This window comes from Lampetra fluviatilis, chromosome 23 (genome assembly GCF_964198595.1).
Source record: "Lampetra fluviatilis chromosome 23, kcLamFluv1.1, whole genome shotgun sequence".
NCBI lineage: Eukaryota > Metazoa > Chordata > Hyperoartia > Petromyzontiformes > Petromyzontidae > Lampetra > Lampetra fluviatilis.
In genome coordinates this window covers 9,286,629-9,306,490 of record NC_136297.1, presented here as the reverse complement: position 1 = coordinate 9,306,490, position 19,862 = coordinate 9,286,629, and the positions used below count along the sequence as shown (strand labels likewise).

General features: G+C 50.6%; 1 protein-coding gene across 2 annotated transcripts; it reads left to right on the top strand.

The window, feature by feature from the left end:
* The first annotated feature begins 2,832 nt into the window (after nucleotides 1–2,832).
* On the top strand, nucleotides 2,833–12,765 carry LOC144940917 (suppressor of cytokine signaling 3-like). Of its 2 annotated transcripts, none has more exons than XM_078867421.1 (2): nucleotides 2,833–2,857; nucleotides 11,226–12,765. In XM_078867421.1, exon 2 carries the CDS (start codon nucleotides 11,434–11,436, stop codon nucleotides 12,187–12,189), a length of 756 nt encoding a protein of 251 aa, XP_078723547.1. In that variant the 5' UTR covers nucleotides 2,833–2,857; nucleotides 11,226–11,433; the 3' UTR covers nucleotides 12,190–12,765. The 2 variants fall into 2 exon arrangements, with proteins under 2 accessions (XP_078723547.1, XP_078723548.1); XM_078867422.1 differs by lacking the exon at nucleotides 2,833–2,857 and adding an exon at nucleotides 3,933–4,037.
* The last annotated feature ends 7,097 nt before the right edge of the window (nucleotides 12,766–19,862 follow it).

Below are 19,862 nucleotides of genomic sequence, written 5' to 3'. Positions count from 1 at the left end.
TTATGTTTCGGCTTGGGTCTAATTGTCCACGGTCAACTGACGTTGGCTGTACGTTATGGCAAGTTTCAGGGCCACTTCCTGGAGTCGTGGAGTTCTTCCATTACTAGTACATTTCATAAAAGCGTTTTTAAAAAAAAGTTGTTTTAAATATTACTTATTTTAGTCTGTTGATGGTCGGCGATGCGGCAATCGACTCATCTCGACGAGCTGCACACGATGCACTATGCAATGTTACATTTTTCGATAACGGATTTTTTATGCTAATGTTTGGCGTTTCGACATTGCGGAGTGGCACTGATTTCGGATTGATTGGGGTTACCCCAGTCGCGGAGTGCAATACACCCCTGGGCAAAACATAGTGTCCCAGAAGTAAAACATTTAATTGCCTCGGCTGTTTTGTTTTATTTGGTGCCCCGGGGTACCGCCATGATGATCATTTGGTAGAAGTTGATCGAGAACCATCGTGTGTGTTTTTTGATGAGGCACGGTGTGTACATTTCTCGTAAGGCCTTGGGGGACGAGAATGCACGGGTGGAGATTGTGTACGTCGGTTTAATCAGGAACGGAAATGCCTTTATTCATAGTCTACACGAGGGCTGGCATGGTCGTTAAATGTACACTTGTGATGTCTGAAGGGAACGCGACTGATACGTACTTGGTTCATTCATACGATGAGACCCCCCCCCCCCCCCTTGTTCTCATTGTTCAGTTATTATGAATAATAATAATATAATAATACATTTAGTGACGTATCCAGGAAAGACAACGTGAGTCGCGTGGTTCGTTCTCGGTAGGGCCCTGCTGCTGCTGCATTGCGTTTTGAATTTAAGATGTTTTCACCCAAATTATTTAAGTGGGAGGATGGTGATGATGATGATAGTGGTGGTGATGGTAGTGGTAGTAGTGATGATGGTAGTGGTATTGATGGTATTGATAATGGTGGTGATGGTAGTGGTGGTCTAGTAGTGGTAGTGATTGATGGTAGTGATGATTATGGTATTGATGATGGTATTGATAATGGTGGTGGTGATGGAGGGGGGAGTCGTGTAGTGGTTAGCGCGCTGCGCTACGAACTCGGCGACCCGACTTCCATTCCCCGCACTCACGGCCAACACCGGTGACGAATTATCTGAACCGGTTCACCGGCCATCCCCTAGGTCGACTCAGCCTCAAGACGAGTACCCGGTGCGATGTCTAAACGTTGCACACTGGAGAGACAAAGGCGGACGGTCGTGGTGCTAGCGACCCACACCCCCTCGTGCGCCATGCTAGCCTTCACAGGGGTTCAATTCGCGAGCATCACAGCCGATTTGGAGGCTATACGGGCGGGGGGGGGGGGTCTTTGTTTTTGGTGCTAGGGGCCGTCCATAAATGACGTCACGCACCTGGGGGGGGGGGTCAGACATTTGTGACGATGTGTGATGAGGAGAGGGGGGGGGTGAGAAATGTGACGTCACATCAAAATGCGCAACTTTAAATAAATATAGAGAACACGTTCTACTTAATTAAATAGACGTTTTAATAAATGTTTTCTCCTGCAACATCAGAGTACAGCGCCACATTAAATACGCACTACAATGACAATAGTGGGAGTGGTTGTTGATGGGCGGGGGGGTAGCGGATAGCGCGCTGTGCTTCGAGCCCGGAGACCCGGCCAACACCAGTAGCGATTATCTGAAGCGGTCCCGGGCCTACCCTAAGGTCGACTCAGCCTGAAAACGAGTAGCTGGTGCGGTGTCTAAACGTTCACCACTTGGGAGACAAAGGCGGACGGCCGTGCCGGCCTTCATAGGGGGGTGCGTTGCTTGCGAACAGCAAACTAGCCCCGGCAGCCTGTTTGGAGGCTATACAGGGGGCTCTTTGGTGGTGTTGGTGGTGTTGGTAGCGGTTAGTGGTGGTCGTGATGGTAGCGGTGGTCGTGATGGTAGTGGTTGGTGGTGGTGATGGTGGTGATGGTAGCGGTTGGTGATGGCAGTGGTGGTGATGGTAGCGGTGGTGATGGTAGCGGTGGTGATGGTAGCAGTTGGTGGTGGTGATAGTAGTGGTGGTGATGGTAGCGGTGGTGGTGATGGCAGTGGTGGTGATGGTAGCGGTGGTGGTGATGGCAGTGGTGGTGATGGTTGCGGTTGGTGGTGGTGATGGTAGTGGTTGTGGTGGTGATGGTAGTGGTGATGGCAGTGGTGGTGATGGCAGTGGTGGTGATGGTAGTGGTGATGGTAGTGGGTGATGGCAGTGATGGTGGTGGTAATAGTGATGGCAGTGATGGTAGCGGTTGGTGGTGGTGATGGTAGTGGTGATGGCAGTGGTGATGGCAGTGGTGGTGATGGCAGTGGTGGTGATGGTAGTGGTGGTGGTGATGGTAGTGGGTGATGCCAGTGATGGCAGTGATGGTGGTGGTGGTGATGGCAGTGATGGTGGTGGTGATGGTGATGGCAGTGATGGTGGCAGTATTGGTAGTGATGGTGGTGATGGTGGCAGTATTGGTAGTGATGATGGTGGTGATGGTGGCAGTATTGGTAGTGATGGTGGTGATGGTGGCAGTATTGGTAGTGATGGTGGTGGTGGCAGTATTGGTAGTGATGGTGGTGACGGCAGTATTGGTAGTAGTGATGGTGGTGGTGGCAGTTCGTAGTCGCGGTGACGACGGCGACGCCCGTTGGGGTGTCGCGGAAGTGAAGGCGCCGCGTGACGCGCTTTCCCAGCAGCCGGCGATGACGTCGCCCATGACTCATTGACAGAAAGCGCTTCTCCGTAGCAGCTGTTTGTTTCACTTCGCGTGCGCCGAACTGGATTCCTCCTCCCCCTCCTCCCCCCTCCCCCCGGGCGCTAAATCCCCTACCTCCCCGACTCCCTCCAGGTGATGTGGCCAGAACCCAAGCCCGCCCGCCTTTGTCTCCCCAACTAGCTGATTTCGTTTTTGTTTTGGTTTCACACACACACCGTACCAAGTACAGTACTCGTTTGAGAGCTGAGTCGACCTAGGGGTGAGCCACATTTTAATCTGGAGAATACGGTAACGTCTCCCCCTCCTCCACCCCAACAAAGTTCGAACAGCACAGCAATGCTCACAACGCACAGGCGTTAAACGCGTGCGTCTCCGTGAGAATGAATAACGGCAGTCGATGGGGGGGGGGGCTTAATCCAGCAGTGGATTGGCCATGGCTGATGCTGATGATGAGCGGCGGTTTAGGGAGGCGTACATCCAGCAGTGGACTGAGCATGGCCATTGCTCCTTCGTTGGTGGCGCGAGACGAGAGGAAACCCGAAGCAGAAGCTCAAGGTGATCTAAGTTGTTCAAGGCCTCCCGGATTCATCAACATCAAATATCAGCTCAAATTTAAAGTCCTAATCAACATAACGAGGCGGGCACCACATAAATCAAGCAATGCATCTCTCGCCCGTCACATTTCGCAACGCACATCATTTTTTTTTATTTTCGGGGGTATTGAAATAATAATAAAATAACACATTCCCGGCAACGGGTGAAGTTAGAAGCGATCTCACGCCGCTGCTTCTGCGGCCGTCTGGAACGCTCCTCCGATGTTAGGGGAAACCACTGGACTTTCAAAATAGATCGAAAAAATAACGTATTTAGAACTGCCCTTTGCGTGTTCAGTTTGTTGTCCATTACCCCATCCGCACCATCCGACGAGCACAACTGACTACGAAACTGTTCGAAATAAGTTCAACGCACGCAAATTACGTACAAGCGTGCGTGCAATATACACACGCGGACACGCGCCACTGCTGATGCTGCAGCTGCTACTGCTGCTGGATGACGATGCTGATGATAAGCTGAAAGCAGAACTAGAAAGCGCTCGTCCGTGGAGGCGGAGTGAGCCCGGAATTGACTGCCTTCCACGCGGAGGGGGGGAGGTGGTGGGAGGAGCGGTGGTGAGAGGTTTACTCAGCATATAAAGCCGGTGGCTCAACCGTCGGCAGCTCGCAGATTTTACACGAGACGAGGGACATTTTTGGCTCGCACAGAAAGAGCCAGAATCAACCTCCAACAACGTCTCATCAACGTCTCCTGAACGGTAAATACTTAATGTTTTATATATAGTTGTGTGTGCGCTGAAGTTTGTGTGTGTGTGTGGAGCGGTAGTGTAGTGGTTAGCGCGCTGCGCTATGAAACCGGCGACCCGGGTTCGTATTCCCGCTCACGGCCATCACCAGTGACGATTATCTGAACCGGTTCTGGGCCTCCCCTAGGTCGACTCAGCCTGAAATGACTACCTGGTGCGGTGTGTAAACATCGCCACTGGGGAGATAAAGGCGGCCGGGCGTGGTGCTGGCCACCCACTCCCTCGTGTAGCGTTCTAGCGTTCATAGGTGCTCGCTAACAGCACTTGCCCCTACAGTCTGTGAAGGCTATACGGGGGATCTTTGTCTTTGGTGGGGAGCGGTGGCGCAGTGGTGAGAGCACTGCGCGACAACCATTGAGTTCTAGATTTGAAGCTTTCGTGACTGCAAAGAATCATATTCTTAGGTTTTTTTCGGTAAAGTCACGTAGGTAAAACATCAAAATTAATGAAAATAAAATAAGATAAAAACAAAAAACAAAAATCACAACGTTTCGGAGGCAACACAATGATGACGGAGACTTGTGTTGCCTCCGAAACGTCGTGATTTTTGTTTTTTGTTTTTATTTTATTTTCATTAATTTTGATGTTTTACCTACGTGACTTTACCGAAAAAACCTAAGAATATAAAACCATTGAGTTGCAGTTGCGAAACTCCCCGCCCCAGAGTAAACCCGAGTTTGATCGGCTACCATCAGGGGCGAGGTGTGTGTCGAAACCGATTCGTGGAACTACAAATGAGTGGCGTGGCGTCGATTCAGTCCAGGGCTGAACGATTTGGGGAAAATATCTAATTGGGATTTTTCTGACAGATATTGCGATTAAAATGTTTAAAGTTAAGCTTCAGTTCAATAGTCACGTGTGTAATAGATTTAAAACATGTGATGGAGCATTATCACACGATACCATCAAAATATGAACTGCTCTATATATTCTAATGCAAGGATGAGAACTTAAAAGATATGCATTGCTTCCAACGTGTATTTATTAAAATGTTTTAATTGAAATAGAACAATCAAAAATAAAACAATTGGTAAGTAAAAAATTAATAAAGTTATAATAATAAAAATTTGATAATTCCAATACGAAAGTAATAGGACGTTTAAAATCGCAAAAAAAAATCGCAGCCTTTGCGATTTGCTAACCGCATTGTTTAAAATTGCGATTTGAAATCGATTAATCGTTGAGCCTTTATTCAGCCCTCTTGAGTGGGGATGGGGAGACAAAGACGGTCGGGGCTTGCTGCTGACCACATCAACCTGCCCGTTCTTAATGGGTGCTCGCTCGCTAAGAGCACTTGCCCCATCGGCTATACGGGGGAACTTTGCCCCGTGTATTGCGTGCGCGCGTGTCAGTCGGGTCACGCGCTCGTTGTCCGCTCGGTAATGATGCACACAGCAGGGCACGGTGTTAACTCGCCGCTGAGCCAGCCTCTGAGCGAGGAAGAGAAGGTTTGATCGGGGCCTCATTCATGCATCTGTGCCAGGGGTAGGGAACCGGCGGCTCTGTTTAAAAGGACTGATTCGAGACGTCGCGCGTTAAAGAATCACCGTCTCGTGGTCACCACGTGGCTTTTGAAATAGATTTGGAGGGTTTTTTTTTGTTACCGTTATTTTACTGAACCTATGCGGAGAAACACGATAAATCGTAACTCATAGACAGAAGAGGTCAGGCTTGACTTAAAGCTTTCGTGACTGCAGGAATTAGTATTCTGATGACCGAACTCTTGTGTTGCGATCGAAACGTCGTGTTTTTTTGTTATTTTCTTTGAACCTATCTACGTGACTTTACCGAAAGACCCAAAGAGGGGGTATCGCTTTGACAAGTCTTCCACCCGCTGTTAAGCAGAAAGGTAATGGTGCCATTAGACGTCACTGGGAGGGGACGTGGGGGTGGTGCTGTCTGTACGGGAATCGCAAACCCTGAATATGAGAAAGGTAATGGTGCCATTAGACGTCACTGGGAGGGGACGTGGGGGTGGTGCTGTCTGTACGGGAATCGCAAACCCTGAATATGGTCCTGGCTTTTATAATGCCGCCACGTTTGCTCGGGGAAACGGCCTCTCTCTCTCTCTCTCCCGAGGCCCTTCTCAAGGAGGCTCTTCTCAAGCAGGCTCTTGGTGCCATTGGGGGCTGTTTGGCTACATTCCATTCACGAGCGATTTGTCTTCACGCTGAAAGGAAATCGGGAGAACGGGAGTATCCGGAGAAAATCCATCGTGGAAAATATAAATTGAAGGGAGGGGTTGGGGGAGAGAGGGTGCGGGGTAACGCTTCAAGCCCCGCACATATGGATTCCATTCTATTTGCTGTCCTGTCATTGCCCTTCGCAGGCCATCGAGATACATCTTTTCGCAGTTTCACAAGTTTACGAGATCCATAACAGCGACAAAAAAAATCGTAAAACCTCCCACGAATTATCGTCAAGGCCCTACTTGCTACCTTTACCAGCGTCGTAAAGCGGATGTCATCGGCGCCCACACATTGCTCGCTGACACAGCCAAACGTTGACAAATGGTGAATGACTCTCTGTCGGTGTCTATGAGTCACGTCTCAAAGACCGTCAGTGAGCGGCGGCCTTCCTTCCGTTCATCTCTGGGCATCTGTTGAAATACCAAAAATAAAGAGCTTCCTAGGCTCGTCTGATATCTTGACATCTCGCCACGTTAAATGCAAATCAACGTCACAATCAAATGTTTGCGTAAGGTGACTTGTACCGCCCGTTTGTACATCCACTACCGAATGAAGGCATTCCCCCCGCCCCCCCCCCCATGCTGGTCAATGCGCGTTGGCGAAGGGGGATGAGAGGGCTGTGGGGGGGGGGCTCAGGGCAGGTTCAGATATCACTCGCCACGGGTATTAGCCGTAGCCGGGAATCGAACTCAAGTCGCCTTGCGCCGCAGGTGCGACCGTTGACCATTTGTGTGCTTAGTTATTTATATTCAGCGGGTGTGCAAACGGTGTCGCAATGGTTTAGCTCACTGCACCTATGAACCCTACAAACCAGGTTCGATTCCCAGCTTACGGTTAAACATCGAGCGGCAAGCGATTTGCGAATTACGGGACGGCCCTAGACTACTCCGTCCCTGTCTTTCGCCTTCAAAGACCCCCCCCCCCTTCCAATCCCCTGTGTAGCCTGTTGGGACAAGTGATGTGAAGCGAGTAGCAACCCATGAAGGCGGGCACGGCACGCGAGGTGAATGGGTGCTCAAGCATCACGCCACAACCTATCAAGTGCCGTCACAGTCAACAACGACGCCGCGTTGTTCAAAGCCCTCTCGGTCACGCCAGTGGATTTGGACGAACGCGTCGGGCGGGGAATTGTTCCGCTCCGGAGCGAACACCAGGGCGGGATTCGTTGTAATCGAGGGGGTCGGCAAGGAGATATTCCCGTAGCCAGAGAGCCCCCCCCCCTTCACCAGCCCCTTCGAGAGATCCCTCCAGCGGGAGGGAGTTGCGTCCGCTGGCAGTGGCGTGAGCTGGCAATTTCGGCGCCCGCGCCTTTAACCGTCCGGGCTGACAACAGCTGGCGGGGAGTTCGTTCTTGGGAGATGAGCAAGGGGCCTGCAAGTCTCCTCCATCTCCATCGCGTCTCCTGTCCAACCCGCACGTTGTGGGTCTTTTCCCAATATTCTGCACAGGCCGCATCTTCCGGCGTTGGCATTGCCTAAATCTCGAGGAAGCGCGCTGTGGTGCCGCAGAGGAATCTCAGGAGCTGGTCCGTGGGTTCGCTCCGCTCCCCGACAATCACATTGTTGGGTTTGTGCAGAAGCCCCATGGGTTCCATGACAGAGTTGGGGCTCTAAGGGTACATTCAGTACCGACGCCGGCGTGCCCTGTGCTCGCGAGGACAAAAAGTGCACTTCCAGAGGGAGGGGTTGCCCCCCCTGTCCCCCCCCCCCTCGTTGCCCCCCACTCCTTTGCTTTGTCCACACAAGCACTATACGCCTTGGCACGCAACATGTGCCAGCAATATTGGCTACATTTCACTTGAAATGTAAAAAAATAACCAGTTCATCTAGTGGGGTATAATTTGTGTGTAGGCATGTTGAACTTCTTTTTGCCACCGTACATAGCCATCCGTGCAAATCGGAGGTGCGGGTGCGAGAACAAACTAAACGCACGCAAAGCAGTTATAAATAAATGAGTTTTAGATTATTTGAAAGTGCATACAGCCTCCAGTGGCTTCCTAACATCGGAAGAGAAGAGCGTTCCAGACGGTATGGCATCACGTCGATTGCCTTAGCCATGCATACGCCCATTAAAGCAAAAACAACGGTCGCCATAAACGTTTTTAAAATGTAATTTTCCCATGCTCTTGTGTGCAGTCTTGCAAACCGTTATTGACTCTAAATCCCTCTGGCCTCTCTGTTTTATATGCTCTGAAGAAGGGCCCATTGCTGCCTAAAACGTCACCGATTATCCGTATAATTTTCTTTCGAGGCCACAGAGTTATTGACGTTCTAAGTGTCAACAATTGTGGCAACAATGGGGGGGGGGGGGGGCACTTATGGCAGGGTTCAGTTTAGTTGAACTGCGTTCGAATAACTATTTTAGGTCACCTTCATCTGTGCTGGCCGAGTACAACAAAGCGCCAACAAAATAAAATCCCCCTTACGATAAAAGTAATTGTGAAATACATACACATCGGCGAGAAACTCAACGTCGCGATTTTTGTTGTGAAATCAATCCTATACCGTTGAAGCAACTGATCGATGCAAGGTACCGTCCCCCCGTAGCTTTCGGATGAACATATAAACAGATGCTTTGGGCAGGGCTCTGTGTAAATAAAGCATGAGTAAGAGTGTAAATGTTTGTTTTGTGTTTGCGAACAAACTTTGCCCTACCGGCAGCCGCTTGCTTTTTACTGTTAGCATCGCCGCCGTGTCACCTGCTTGGCCAAGATTGAGTCCAGGTGGCTACTCTAATCTCCATGGTCCATCCACACACCAAACAGACAACAGCAATCGATAACAACAAACGTCTCGGCGATTTCCTTGCTGGAATGAGACACTGAGTGACACATTGGTGCTTGTCTCCTGGCCATAGGCCTTGCAGAGCCAGTTGGTGGAAATTCTGCATATCCTGAGCCACCCAGGCCCGAAATCATCCATGACGTCGCGTTGAGCGGCGCTTGCTAAAATCTGCCTTGCAAGATACCCGACTCAGAAGGGCGTCCGTCCGCTGTAAATAGAAAATAATTGATACGCCTTTGGCCAAATCACCCGGACTGCACATGGTCTCATCAGACCTCGCAAGCTGTGCAGAACTGAGCCTGGATAGCGCCGAATTACTCCGTACATGGCGAGCTGCAATCACAGGCCGTGAGCATGGGGCGAGGAGTCGAGATCACGGATGACTGCGGGGAAGGGAGTTCCAGACTATGGAGGCAGCAAGGGATGAGGAGTGAACTCCCCCTGAGCGGAGCTTGATTCGGGATTCTGACAGAAAGCTGCTGGCGCAGAGGCGGGAAGCGTGAGATGAGAGGGGAGAGGTAGGAGGGTGCGTGGAGGGGAGTAGAGTGAGATGAGAGGTAGGAGAGTGTGCAGAGGGGAGTAGAGTGAGATGAGAGGGGAGAGGTAGGAGAGTGCGTGGAGGGGAGTAGAGTGAGATGAGAGGGGAGAGGTAGGAGAGTGCGTGGAGGGGAGTAGAGTGAAATGAGGGGAGAGGTAGGAGAGTGCGTGGAGGGGAGTAGAGTGAGATGAGGGGAGAGATAGGAGAGTGCGTGGAGGGGCGCAGATTGACATGAGAGGGGAGAGGTAGTAGAGTGCGTGGGGAGGGCAGAGTAGCTTGGGTTAAGCAGGACAAGTCAATAGGTGTTCGGTGGCCCGGGGTGAAATACCAAATGAGGCCTCGATTACCTTTTCTGAGGCCCCATCAGAACCGAGACCGCCTGGAGCAGAAGGAGACAGGCGTAGACAGACAGAGTGAGGAAAGGGGTGGGGTAAAGAGCCATAGTTTAATTAAGGGCAGCATTCGGATGTTCAGAATGCAAATTGAAAAAGGTCATACAAAATCACGGGGCGGAAAAACTCTGCGATGTTTATACTCTTTGGTTTCTTCGGTAAGGTCACGTAGGTAAAAAATAAAACAAATGAAAACAACTAAATTAAATCACGACGTTTTGGCCGCAACACAAGCGTCCTTCTTCAGGTGGGGACAACGTAGCGAATGCACAACCGCTTAAGTGTGTCTGCGATGTTTGTTTGTCACCATCGCACGGAGGTGTGGGACGGGTTCGGGGGCATCGTGGGTGACGGGTTAAGTCGGCTTTGCTCTGCGTCGCTTCCGCGGGTCATTGCATTGCAGAAGTGAAGAGTTTCACTTTGTGAAATGGTGAAGTCATCGTTCGCACATGGGAGACGTTCCACACATGGAACCCGGTGCTGCCAATACATCGTTCACGATTAGGGTTGCGGGGAGCAGACACTGACGTTCGCGTAGTCACGCGAATGTTTCGCAGCGAACCTAACAAGTGCATTAATTAGCCGAAACTAACGTTGCAGAGTACGGTCAAATACTCCCCCCCTCCCTCGCCACGCGGGTCATGGCAAGGAGGGGGGATTGACAAAAGGATTGTGCATGTGGCAAGTGGACAATCATCAACAGCTATGTAACAGGTCTATAAATATTCTTGGTTCTTTCGGTAAAGTCACGTAGAAGGGAAATAATAAAATAATACAAATATAAAACAATAAACATTCTCACGACGTTTCGACTGCAACACAAGCAACAGGTGTGAAATCTACAGCAAGAACATTTGAAAATTTTTTTTATTGCTGTGGATTTCACACCTGATGATGATTGCTTGTGTTGCAGTTGAAACGTCGTGAGAATTTTTATTGTTTTATATTTTTCTTATTTAAATATTTCCCTTCTACGTGACTTTACCGAAAGAACCAAGAATATGAATCCCTGCAGCCACGAAAGCTTTAAATCAAAGGTCTCCAAATGTTTTTTTTTTTGCGGAAGGCCAATACCGTAATTGCGTTTTCTATTTTATTTTGCGTCAAACCAACCAGCCTTTAACAACAATTGCTTGTCAAGATGTTATCAGGGGACCCCCATGGAAAGTAACCGCGGCATTCACATGCAGGGCCGTCCACTCTCTAACGCCAGCTCCTTCTACTCCTTTGTCTTGCAGACCATCGGCATATCGGTGCATCGGCCGCTCAAACATAGAGAGCAGCCCTCGCACCCCTCGCCGAACAAACGCAAGCGTACCCACCGGACAATCCGCAAAGCCGCTGTCGGCCAAGCGCCCCACGATCGTGCGGCCGCCTCGGAAGAACCGATAAAACAACAGCAGCAGCGTCTCTCTCGCCGCACGCGGACCCGCATCGCCGCTGACCATGCGCACGACCGACTTCTTCAACGTGCCTCTCTCCTCGGCCGCCAACGCGGGGCCCGTCAACACCTCCACCTTGGGGCCCGCCAAGGCCCCGCGGAGGAACGCGCTCGCCCTGGACGCCGCCAGCGACGAGCCACCGCCGGCCTCCCAGCGGACGCACTTCCTGACGTTCGCGTCGGAGGCCGCCTTCCTGACGGTGCGTCGCAGCTGGCTGAGCCTCCTCGAGAGCGGCTTCTACTGGGGCCCGCTGAGCCAGGCCCGCGCCGCCGCCGAGCTCGGGGGCCAGGAGGACGGCACCTTCCTGGTGCGCAACAGCGCCGATTCGCGCCACCTCTACACGCTGAGCGTGCAGACGCCGCTCGGCGCCGCCAACGTGCGCATCAAGTTCGACGGCGGTGCCTTCTACCTGGAGACGGAGCGCGAGCTCGAGGTGAGCGCGCCGAAGTTCGAGTGCATCATCAGCCTGCTCCAGTACTACATGCGGCGCACGGCCGAGGAGGAGGAAGAAGAAGAGGAGCGGCGGACGACGAGGAGCGGGGGTTGCGGCGGGGCAGCGTCGCCGAGGAGATCCAGGGGCGTGCCCCTGAGGCTGCGGCGACCCCTCGGGAGGTCGCGCCGCCCGCCCAGGCTCGACCACTGCTGCAGGAGGACGCTGAGCGCCTGCTGCGCTCAGTCCGGGAGCAACTCGGCACTTGAGGGGCTGCCACTGCCGAGCAAACTCAAGGAGTTCCTCGCCGTGTACCCCTTCCAGCTGTGAAGGCTTTCCCGTCGATCGCCGGAGGCGGCGTTTTGGACCACCGTGGCTTATCATCACGTCGCCATTTATAGCAGCCAAATGCTCTAAACGTCCATCGATTCACATTCTTAACGTGCAGGGAAAAAAACTGAAGGATCCCCGAGAAAAGTACATGTCACCACGGCGAGAGAGAGACGTGAACTCAAAATATTCAACAGGCATCGGGGTGGGGATGGAAACCCACGACCTCGCGTATACCAGGCGAGGTAGTTAACATCTCGCACCTCCGTGAGCGACGACTCCTGAAGCCACCCGATCGCGACGTGAACTCGTAAACAGGATCAGAATCTTTATTGAGACTGGAAAGATGCCCATTGAACTCTCCTGCACTCCCGCGTCCCGCCGTGCGAAAGCAGACGTCGTCGCGATCACACGGGCCTCTATTTATTTGCTGTAATATTTTTTTTACATGTTACACGATGTGTTTCGTTTCTACATATGTATAATATCTATTTTTTGTAATGATAAACTGTTGATATGACAGATCGGTCACGTCAGGGTTGTACAATAAAACTTCCCGTTACCGACGGACATTTTGCGGGGCGTCGGCAAATTTCTCTTGAGATGGCAAGACAAAGCGATGTGTCCAAAAGTGGAGCTTCGACGATTGCGCGGATTGGTCGATAAACATCGGTCCTCTGGTCCTCCAGAAACTGGCGATCCACGCCTCAAATTGCGCGCGCGTGAGAGAGATGGGTGGTGCTCGACATCGTAAAAATACCGGTGCACCCCACGGAACGGTTGTTCACGTCAGGCGAGCCTAGCCGCCGCTAAGAGTCTGCGACGTTTCGCCGCCGCGCCCTACTTAAGGATGGAACGGCGACGGGTGCGATATTCGACGATTCGTCGTCGTATCGCTGTGGGGGGGGGGGGGAGGTTAATGGTTACGCCCTCAAGGCAGCCGTTGGCTACCGAGTGCAAAGTGTGCCGCAGCTGATTGTTAACGGACGCGTTGTTCACAAACTGCTGCCATCATCACCGTCATCCTTGTTCTGAACTTCACTTTTTTGCCAGTGAAATACCTCCACGATGACTATCTCGGTTTGTAATAAAGAGTTGAATAGTTGACCAAACGCCGACTTACTGCTGTCGTTGTGTGAACGAAAGCCGCGTGTATTTACACAACAACACTCTGCTGACAATAAAAGTGGAAATCGGGCCACCGGGTCAGCAGCGCAGCGCGCTAACCGCTGCGCCACCGCTCCCCACATGACGATGACACCGAACCACAAAGATAAAGAGATCGCCCGTTTAGCCTTAACAGACTGTAGGGGCAAGTGCTGTTAGCGAGCACCTATATAGGCCGGCACGGCACACAAGGGGGTGGGTGGCCAACACCACGCCCGGCCGCCTTTGTCTCCCTAGTGACGATGTTTACACATCACACCAGGTACTAATTTGAGGCTGAGTCGACCTAGGGGAGGCCCAGGACCATATAGTCGTCACTGGTGTTGGCCGTGAGCGGGAATCGAACCCGGGTCGCCAAGTTCATTGCGCAGCGTGCTAACCGCTGCACTACCGCTCCCCACACAGATACACTCACACACGCGCGTTCTCCCGTGATCACGTGGATTTTTCTGCGGGTCCTCCGGTTTGTCCCTCCACATTTAGAAACACGCATTTGGCTGCTGCGATACATTTCCACGTGATAAGCCACCTCGTTCAGCTATCGTCTGTGGCCAGGTCCCTCGCCATCGAGCGCAGTGGGCCTTACCTGGTAAAATAAAAAAATGGTTTAGTTTTTATAAACACACAGGCCATTTCTGGCCCTGCAAAGGGACGTGTCCGTTGCTCACCATCACCGAGGTGACGAGTTCACACCATCGACAGTTCTCGTCCGCTATGACCACGAGAAGCCGCGGCGACGAAGAGGTGCGACGAGATCGAGCGTTGTGGCATTGCAGGAACACGAGGGATGGCGGCGTGGGGAGGGCTTCATCCAGCAGCGGAGAGACAGGAGCAAATGATGAGGTACGTGCAAGTCGGTTGAACTTCTTTTGCGCCGAAGGTAGCCAAGCCGTGCGAATCGGAGGTGCGGTGGAAGGGGAACAAACGAAACACTTGATGACGATCCCCGATGATTTTGACGACACTGACATTGTTGATACTGATTTGCACGATGTTCTTCAGAGCTAGCTTCGTTTCTAAATAAAATAAATAGTTCATGGTCTCAGCCCAGTCACCAACGGCTGTCACCATAAATACGGAACAATAAGAGTGACAAATCTGGTCACCAATGACTGCACGACAAAACGCATCACATTATAACTATCATATGATTTGCCTAAATCCCAGCTGTGAGAAATGTTTAACGCTTGGTTAAACATGCATGGCGTCGTTCGTGCAAATTGCATCTCACAACCGCTGCACGATGGGGAAGCCAGCAGCCAGCCAGTGTGCCGGCGCTACCAACATTGGCCCAAGCTCTGCAGTCCTCCACATATACGCAGACGCTCTCGGTCGATCACAGTGTTCATGCGTGTTGGAGGAAACCAGAGTTCCCGGAGAAGCACCCACACGTGTGGGGAGGGGGGCCGGTGAGGGACAACACTCTACCCCACACAGAGGTGGACGGATTGACGTTGCTGAAATGAGTGGGGTATCTGTAAATGGGTCGCCCCTGTATCACTTTTTGTCACCGGGGCACGAGACGGCGGTTATAGTCCAGGCTGTTTCCAGCGAGTCGTCACACGAATGGTGCCGATGGGTGATCGCGCGGAACGCGGTGAGAGCGTGCGCCAGCTCGCCTTCATGGCCCGTGAAATTCCTGCACCATTAAAAGTAGAAATCTCAAACCGTTGGCATCCACAGAGTTGAATGCCACTTTCCCACTTCAATCGCTTGCCGGCAGCATTTCAGATGATTGCCAGAAGGGCTCGTAAAGCCCGCTGTCTGGCTCGCTCGCCAGCCCCGACACGAACATGTTAACGTTGACGACAAATTCCCGGCCAGATGAAAGAAGTGTCCGTTTGTGTCTATGCGTCTCTGTGTAAAGTCTATGGGCGGCTATGTGAGTCTGGAAAAAAGTAAGTCTGTAGGTCTCTATGTAGTCTATGGGTGTCTCCATATTAAGTTTATACGTCTCGATGTAAGCCCATGTATGTGTCTATGTGTTGTGTAAATCTGTAGGTCTCTATGTAAGTCTATGGGTGTCAATGTGAGTCTAGCTACTGAGTCTATATGTCTCTATGTAAGTCCATGGGTGTCTATGCGAGTCTGGGTACTTGTCTATGTATCTCTAAGTAAGTCTATGGGTGTCTATGAGTGGGTACTAAGTCGATGTATCTCTAAGTAAGTCCATGGGTGTCTATGTGTGTGGTTTCTAAGTCTATGTATCTCTAAGCAAGTCTATGGGTGTCTATGTGAGTGGTTTATACGTCTATATGTCTCTATGTAAGTCCATGGGTGTCTATGTGAGTCTGTGTAGTTTCTAAGTAAGTCTGTCTGTGGGTCTCTCTAGCAGATGTTTGTTTTACTCGGCACATTTTTACATGTGTGTGATTGTTTGTTTTAGTGGTGAGATGAGCAATAGCTAAGTCTGTGCCCTCGGGTTGCTTGGGTCGAACAGTGGGGGCCGCGCAGAGGCATTGATTGGGCCGATCCTGGCCAGCCGGCTCAAAACTTGACGAACAGACAGATTCGTCATTTCGCAACGGGCGCCCAAAAGTACCGCAGTGCCATCGCCCGCTTTGATCGGCTGCGGGTTGCTCGTTAAGCCATCGACTGGCTTCACCCACTTGCGTCGACACGGAAAACATTGCCACTGAATTTTGATTTAAAGCTTTCGTGACTGCAGGGATTCATATTCTTGGTTCTTTCGGTAAAGTCACGTAGAAGGGAAATAATAAAATAATATAAAACAAACAAAATTCTCACGACGTTTCGACTGCAACACAAGCAATCATCATCAGGTCTACGGATGTCTATTGCTTGTGTTGCAGTCGAAACGTCGTGAGAATTTTTATTGTTTTATATTTATATTATTTTATTATTTCCCTTCTACGTGACTTTACCGAAAGAACCAAGAATATATTGCCACTGAAATTTAATTTTTGTTATGTTTGCTTATATTTTTTTTACGGGGAGCGGGAGATTGGAATTTCCCTCCGTTTTATCTCGAGAGCGCACACTCGGCATATTGCGACGAGACGACCGATCCGTTCGTATCGCGCGCAGAGCATTGCAGGTCCTCGTGTTCTAAAACGAACGGGCCCACGCAAGCGGACATTGCAGAGCTACGTCTGAGATCCATTCAAGTGTCCTCCTTCTTGCCCACACACGGTTGAAGGCAGCGTATTCCCGCCCGCTCTGCACAGAAGAACAATGTATGAATGCTGAACTTCTTTTGCACCGTACGTAGCCAAACCTGCTAATCGGAGGTGCAGGGGAAGGACAGAAAACTAAACACGAAAAGCAGTTCTAAAGGAATCTAGATTTAAAAGTGCACGCTCCAGTAACTTGCTACCATTGGAAGGAAGTGCGTTCCAGACGGCCGCAGAAGAGCAATCTGAACACGCGTGATGCGGTGACCGCCGGCTTTGTTCGATGGTCAGCCAAAAAGCCGCTGCTGCTGCTGCTGCTGTTACGAGGATGACCACCGGAGTTCACCTGATGGGTTACGCACCTTGTCGAGAGCAGCGAGGTATTGCGGTTCATGTGTGGCAAGCACCGTCGCCGTACGAGAGTTTAAAAAAGAAACGATGGATTAATTTTAAAGCTGCGATTTTAGTCAAATTTTATGCGGAACCAAACGTAAGCTCTGCTTATCGTGTCGCCGTTTGGTGACCAGTCTGTCGTTTCTCTATTGATCCCCTCTTGTTATGGATATCTTTACGGGGGCCTTAGTTCCTTGTTTTGAATGCAAATTCTCTTCGGCCAGAACAAACGTGTCGAAAAGCAGAAACAAGCATTCCTTTAATCGTAGGCTTTAAAAACGAAACAACCTAAAACCATTCGTTTGCTCCTTCTATATAATTTGTTTTCCTTTAAATCGCCCCCAACCCCCCCCCACGCACCCCTCGAGAAAGTAGAATTGAAACCTTGGCGAACAATGATAGTGAAACAAATGTAGCTCTTCCAAGTTCCACTTTTTAAAATGGATAATAAATCAATGCGGTGATTAGATTACCGTGTTTAACTTTACAGGGACATGGTGTTCCATGCAATATTTACACGTGTATGTGTCTTTGTATATACAGGTACAGCCTTTGACCAGCGATGGCATAGTTGTTAATGAGCTGTGCGACAAACACCGGAGTTACGATTCCCACTCTCATCCAATACCAGCGGCGTATATCGGAACCGGTCCTGGGCCTCCCTTAGGTCTACTCAGCCTCAAATGAGTAACCTGGTGCGGTGTGTAACATCGCCACTGAGGAGACAAAGGTGGCCGGGCGTGGTGCCGGCCACCCACCCCTTCGTGTGCCGTGCCGGCCTTCATAGGTACTCGTTAACAGCACTCGCCCCAACATTCTGTTGAGGCTGAACGGGGGGATCTTTGTCTTTTATTCTGTACATACGGTACCGTGTAATGTACCCTGAGGTATAGCGGTGGAGCAACGATTTACACAATGTGCTGTGAAACCTGACATCTAAGTTGGATTCTCAGCCACGGCCGACATGAGTGGGTGAGTGATAACTTCACTGGTCCTGGAACCGTCCCCCATTGCCTACCTGCAATTACCAAGCAGAGAGAAGTAAAACAAAGATCATGGGGGAACCCTTCACCCGGTGGTAGATTGACAAGGATTGTCGATTATTGTTGCTAGATATAATGTAACCTGGGACATCTCTCCATCGAAATCATCTAAAGCCTCTTATAAATCACGTGTCTTGTACGTGGTCACCTTCACATTGGAGGCTATGGTTGTTTCTACTCGTGAATGCTTCCTGGTTATGATTGGTTAGATTAGAAGACTCTTTATTGATCCTGGAGAAATCCGATGAGCTATGAAGCTATTTTCACAGACGTCTGGATTGTGGATAAGATCCGCTAAGTTCGCACCCACTTCATCAGCGATAAGGGGGAATTCGACTGCACTACAATTATATTAATTCAACGAGACTACTGGCTTACTGACCCGGTAACGACCCGACCGTTCGTTGCTTGTTTATTGAAAGGTTCCATCGCGATCGTAATCGGCACTTAACGTAACTTTGTTGAAGGGGAGACACTGCGGACTCAAAACTTCCGCGAGCTTTATCGAAACAGGTTGGAGGGTGCATGCACACACGCTGGCTGCGTGTGTGTCACGCCACGTTGGCTAGGAGATGTTAACTACCTTTCCTGGTATGTAGGAGGTTGTGGGTTGTGGGTTCGATCCCGACCCTGACGCCTGTTGTATACTCGGAGTTTGCATTTTCACCACGTGGTCGTGTGGATTTTTCTCAGGGTCCTTCGGGTTTTTTCCCTCCACATTTAGAATCAACATCATGCGTTTAGACTATTTTGCTGCTATAAATTTCCACGTGATAAGCCACTTCATTGATCATCTGTGGCCAGATCGCTTCTGAAAAAGAGACATAGTTCAATGGGCCTTACATGGTAAAAAAAAAAGTGTAATTCTCACGAATTTGTTTAAGGGGAGGGGATTTGTGACCCACTCAGCCGAAATGTCTTTCCCTCCCTCCGAAGGAAACTTTGACCACTGATTATCAGCTGAACCCCTTTTCCTTCGAAGGATTATATTTTATTTACGGTTGCCGCGAACAAGCCCAAAACCCGAGGTTGCGACGGGGCAACACTAACCCGACACCCGATCGAACAGACGGGTTGCCCACATTGTTGCAGTACGCACTGCAATCAGAGCTGTATCGGAGGCGGCAGAAGGCCACAGTAAGTGGCTCTGGATGAAGAGGAAAGACCGCAGCTGGGCCCCGAAGTGAGAGGGCCAGGAGGTATGCGGTCAACAATGCTTGACTCAGGGAGGAGGACGCCCCTGCCATGCATAATCCCATGGGATGTTGGCTATCAACAACAAGCCAACTCCTACGACTAATTGGGCATGGGACGCAAGCGTAGGATTGATCACCCTGTCGCTGGCCGCCTTTGGGGAGGGTGTATAGTGTGAAAGGCCGAAACACCCTAGGAACCAAAGGTACACTACTGACGATGCGCTCCCCAAATTTCACCAGGCTCACTGTTCATGAATTCTTGGAAGTGCTTTCACAAAGGATAGTAACATCTCATCCTGTGTTCTTGGAATCTGTCCTATGCGAACCAGGCAAGTCGCACGACATTTGTGTTAATTCAACCAAACGATCCTCTGCGCCTCCGCAGCGATGGATCACGGACCACGTGCATGAACGTCGCCACGGCCGCCCACCAGCCCAGGTTAAAAATGGTCTGACTGCAAGTATACTCGTTTCATCTGTTGGCTTGACATTAACATTTTGTTGAAAACCCACACTTAAAAGTTTCGCAGAATAAGATCGTATCTGACCACATCCTCCCAAAAGAGTGGGCAAAGCAGCACTTTGCTGATGTCATCAAACGCGACGCAGTTCACTATAGTTCCAAGAAATGTGTACTCGGTTAAGAAATTCAATTTAAATTACGCAATTACAGCACTGTGATGAATGCCGCATCCTCGCGTTGCTGAATGAAGAGTGCTACAACGCACACACCACGGGTT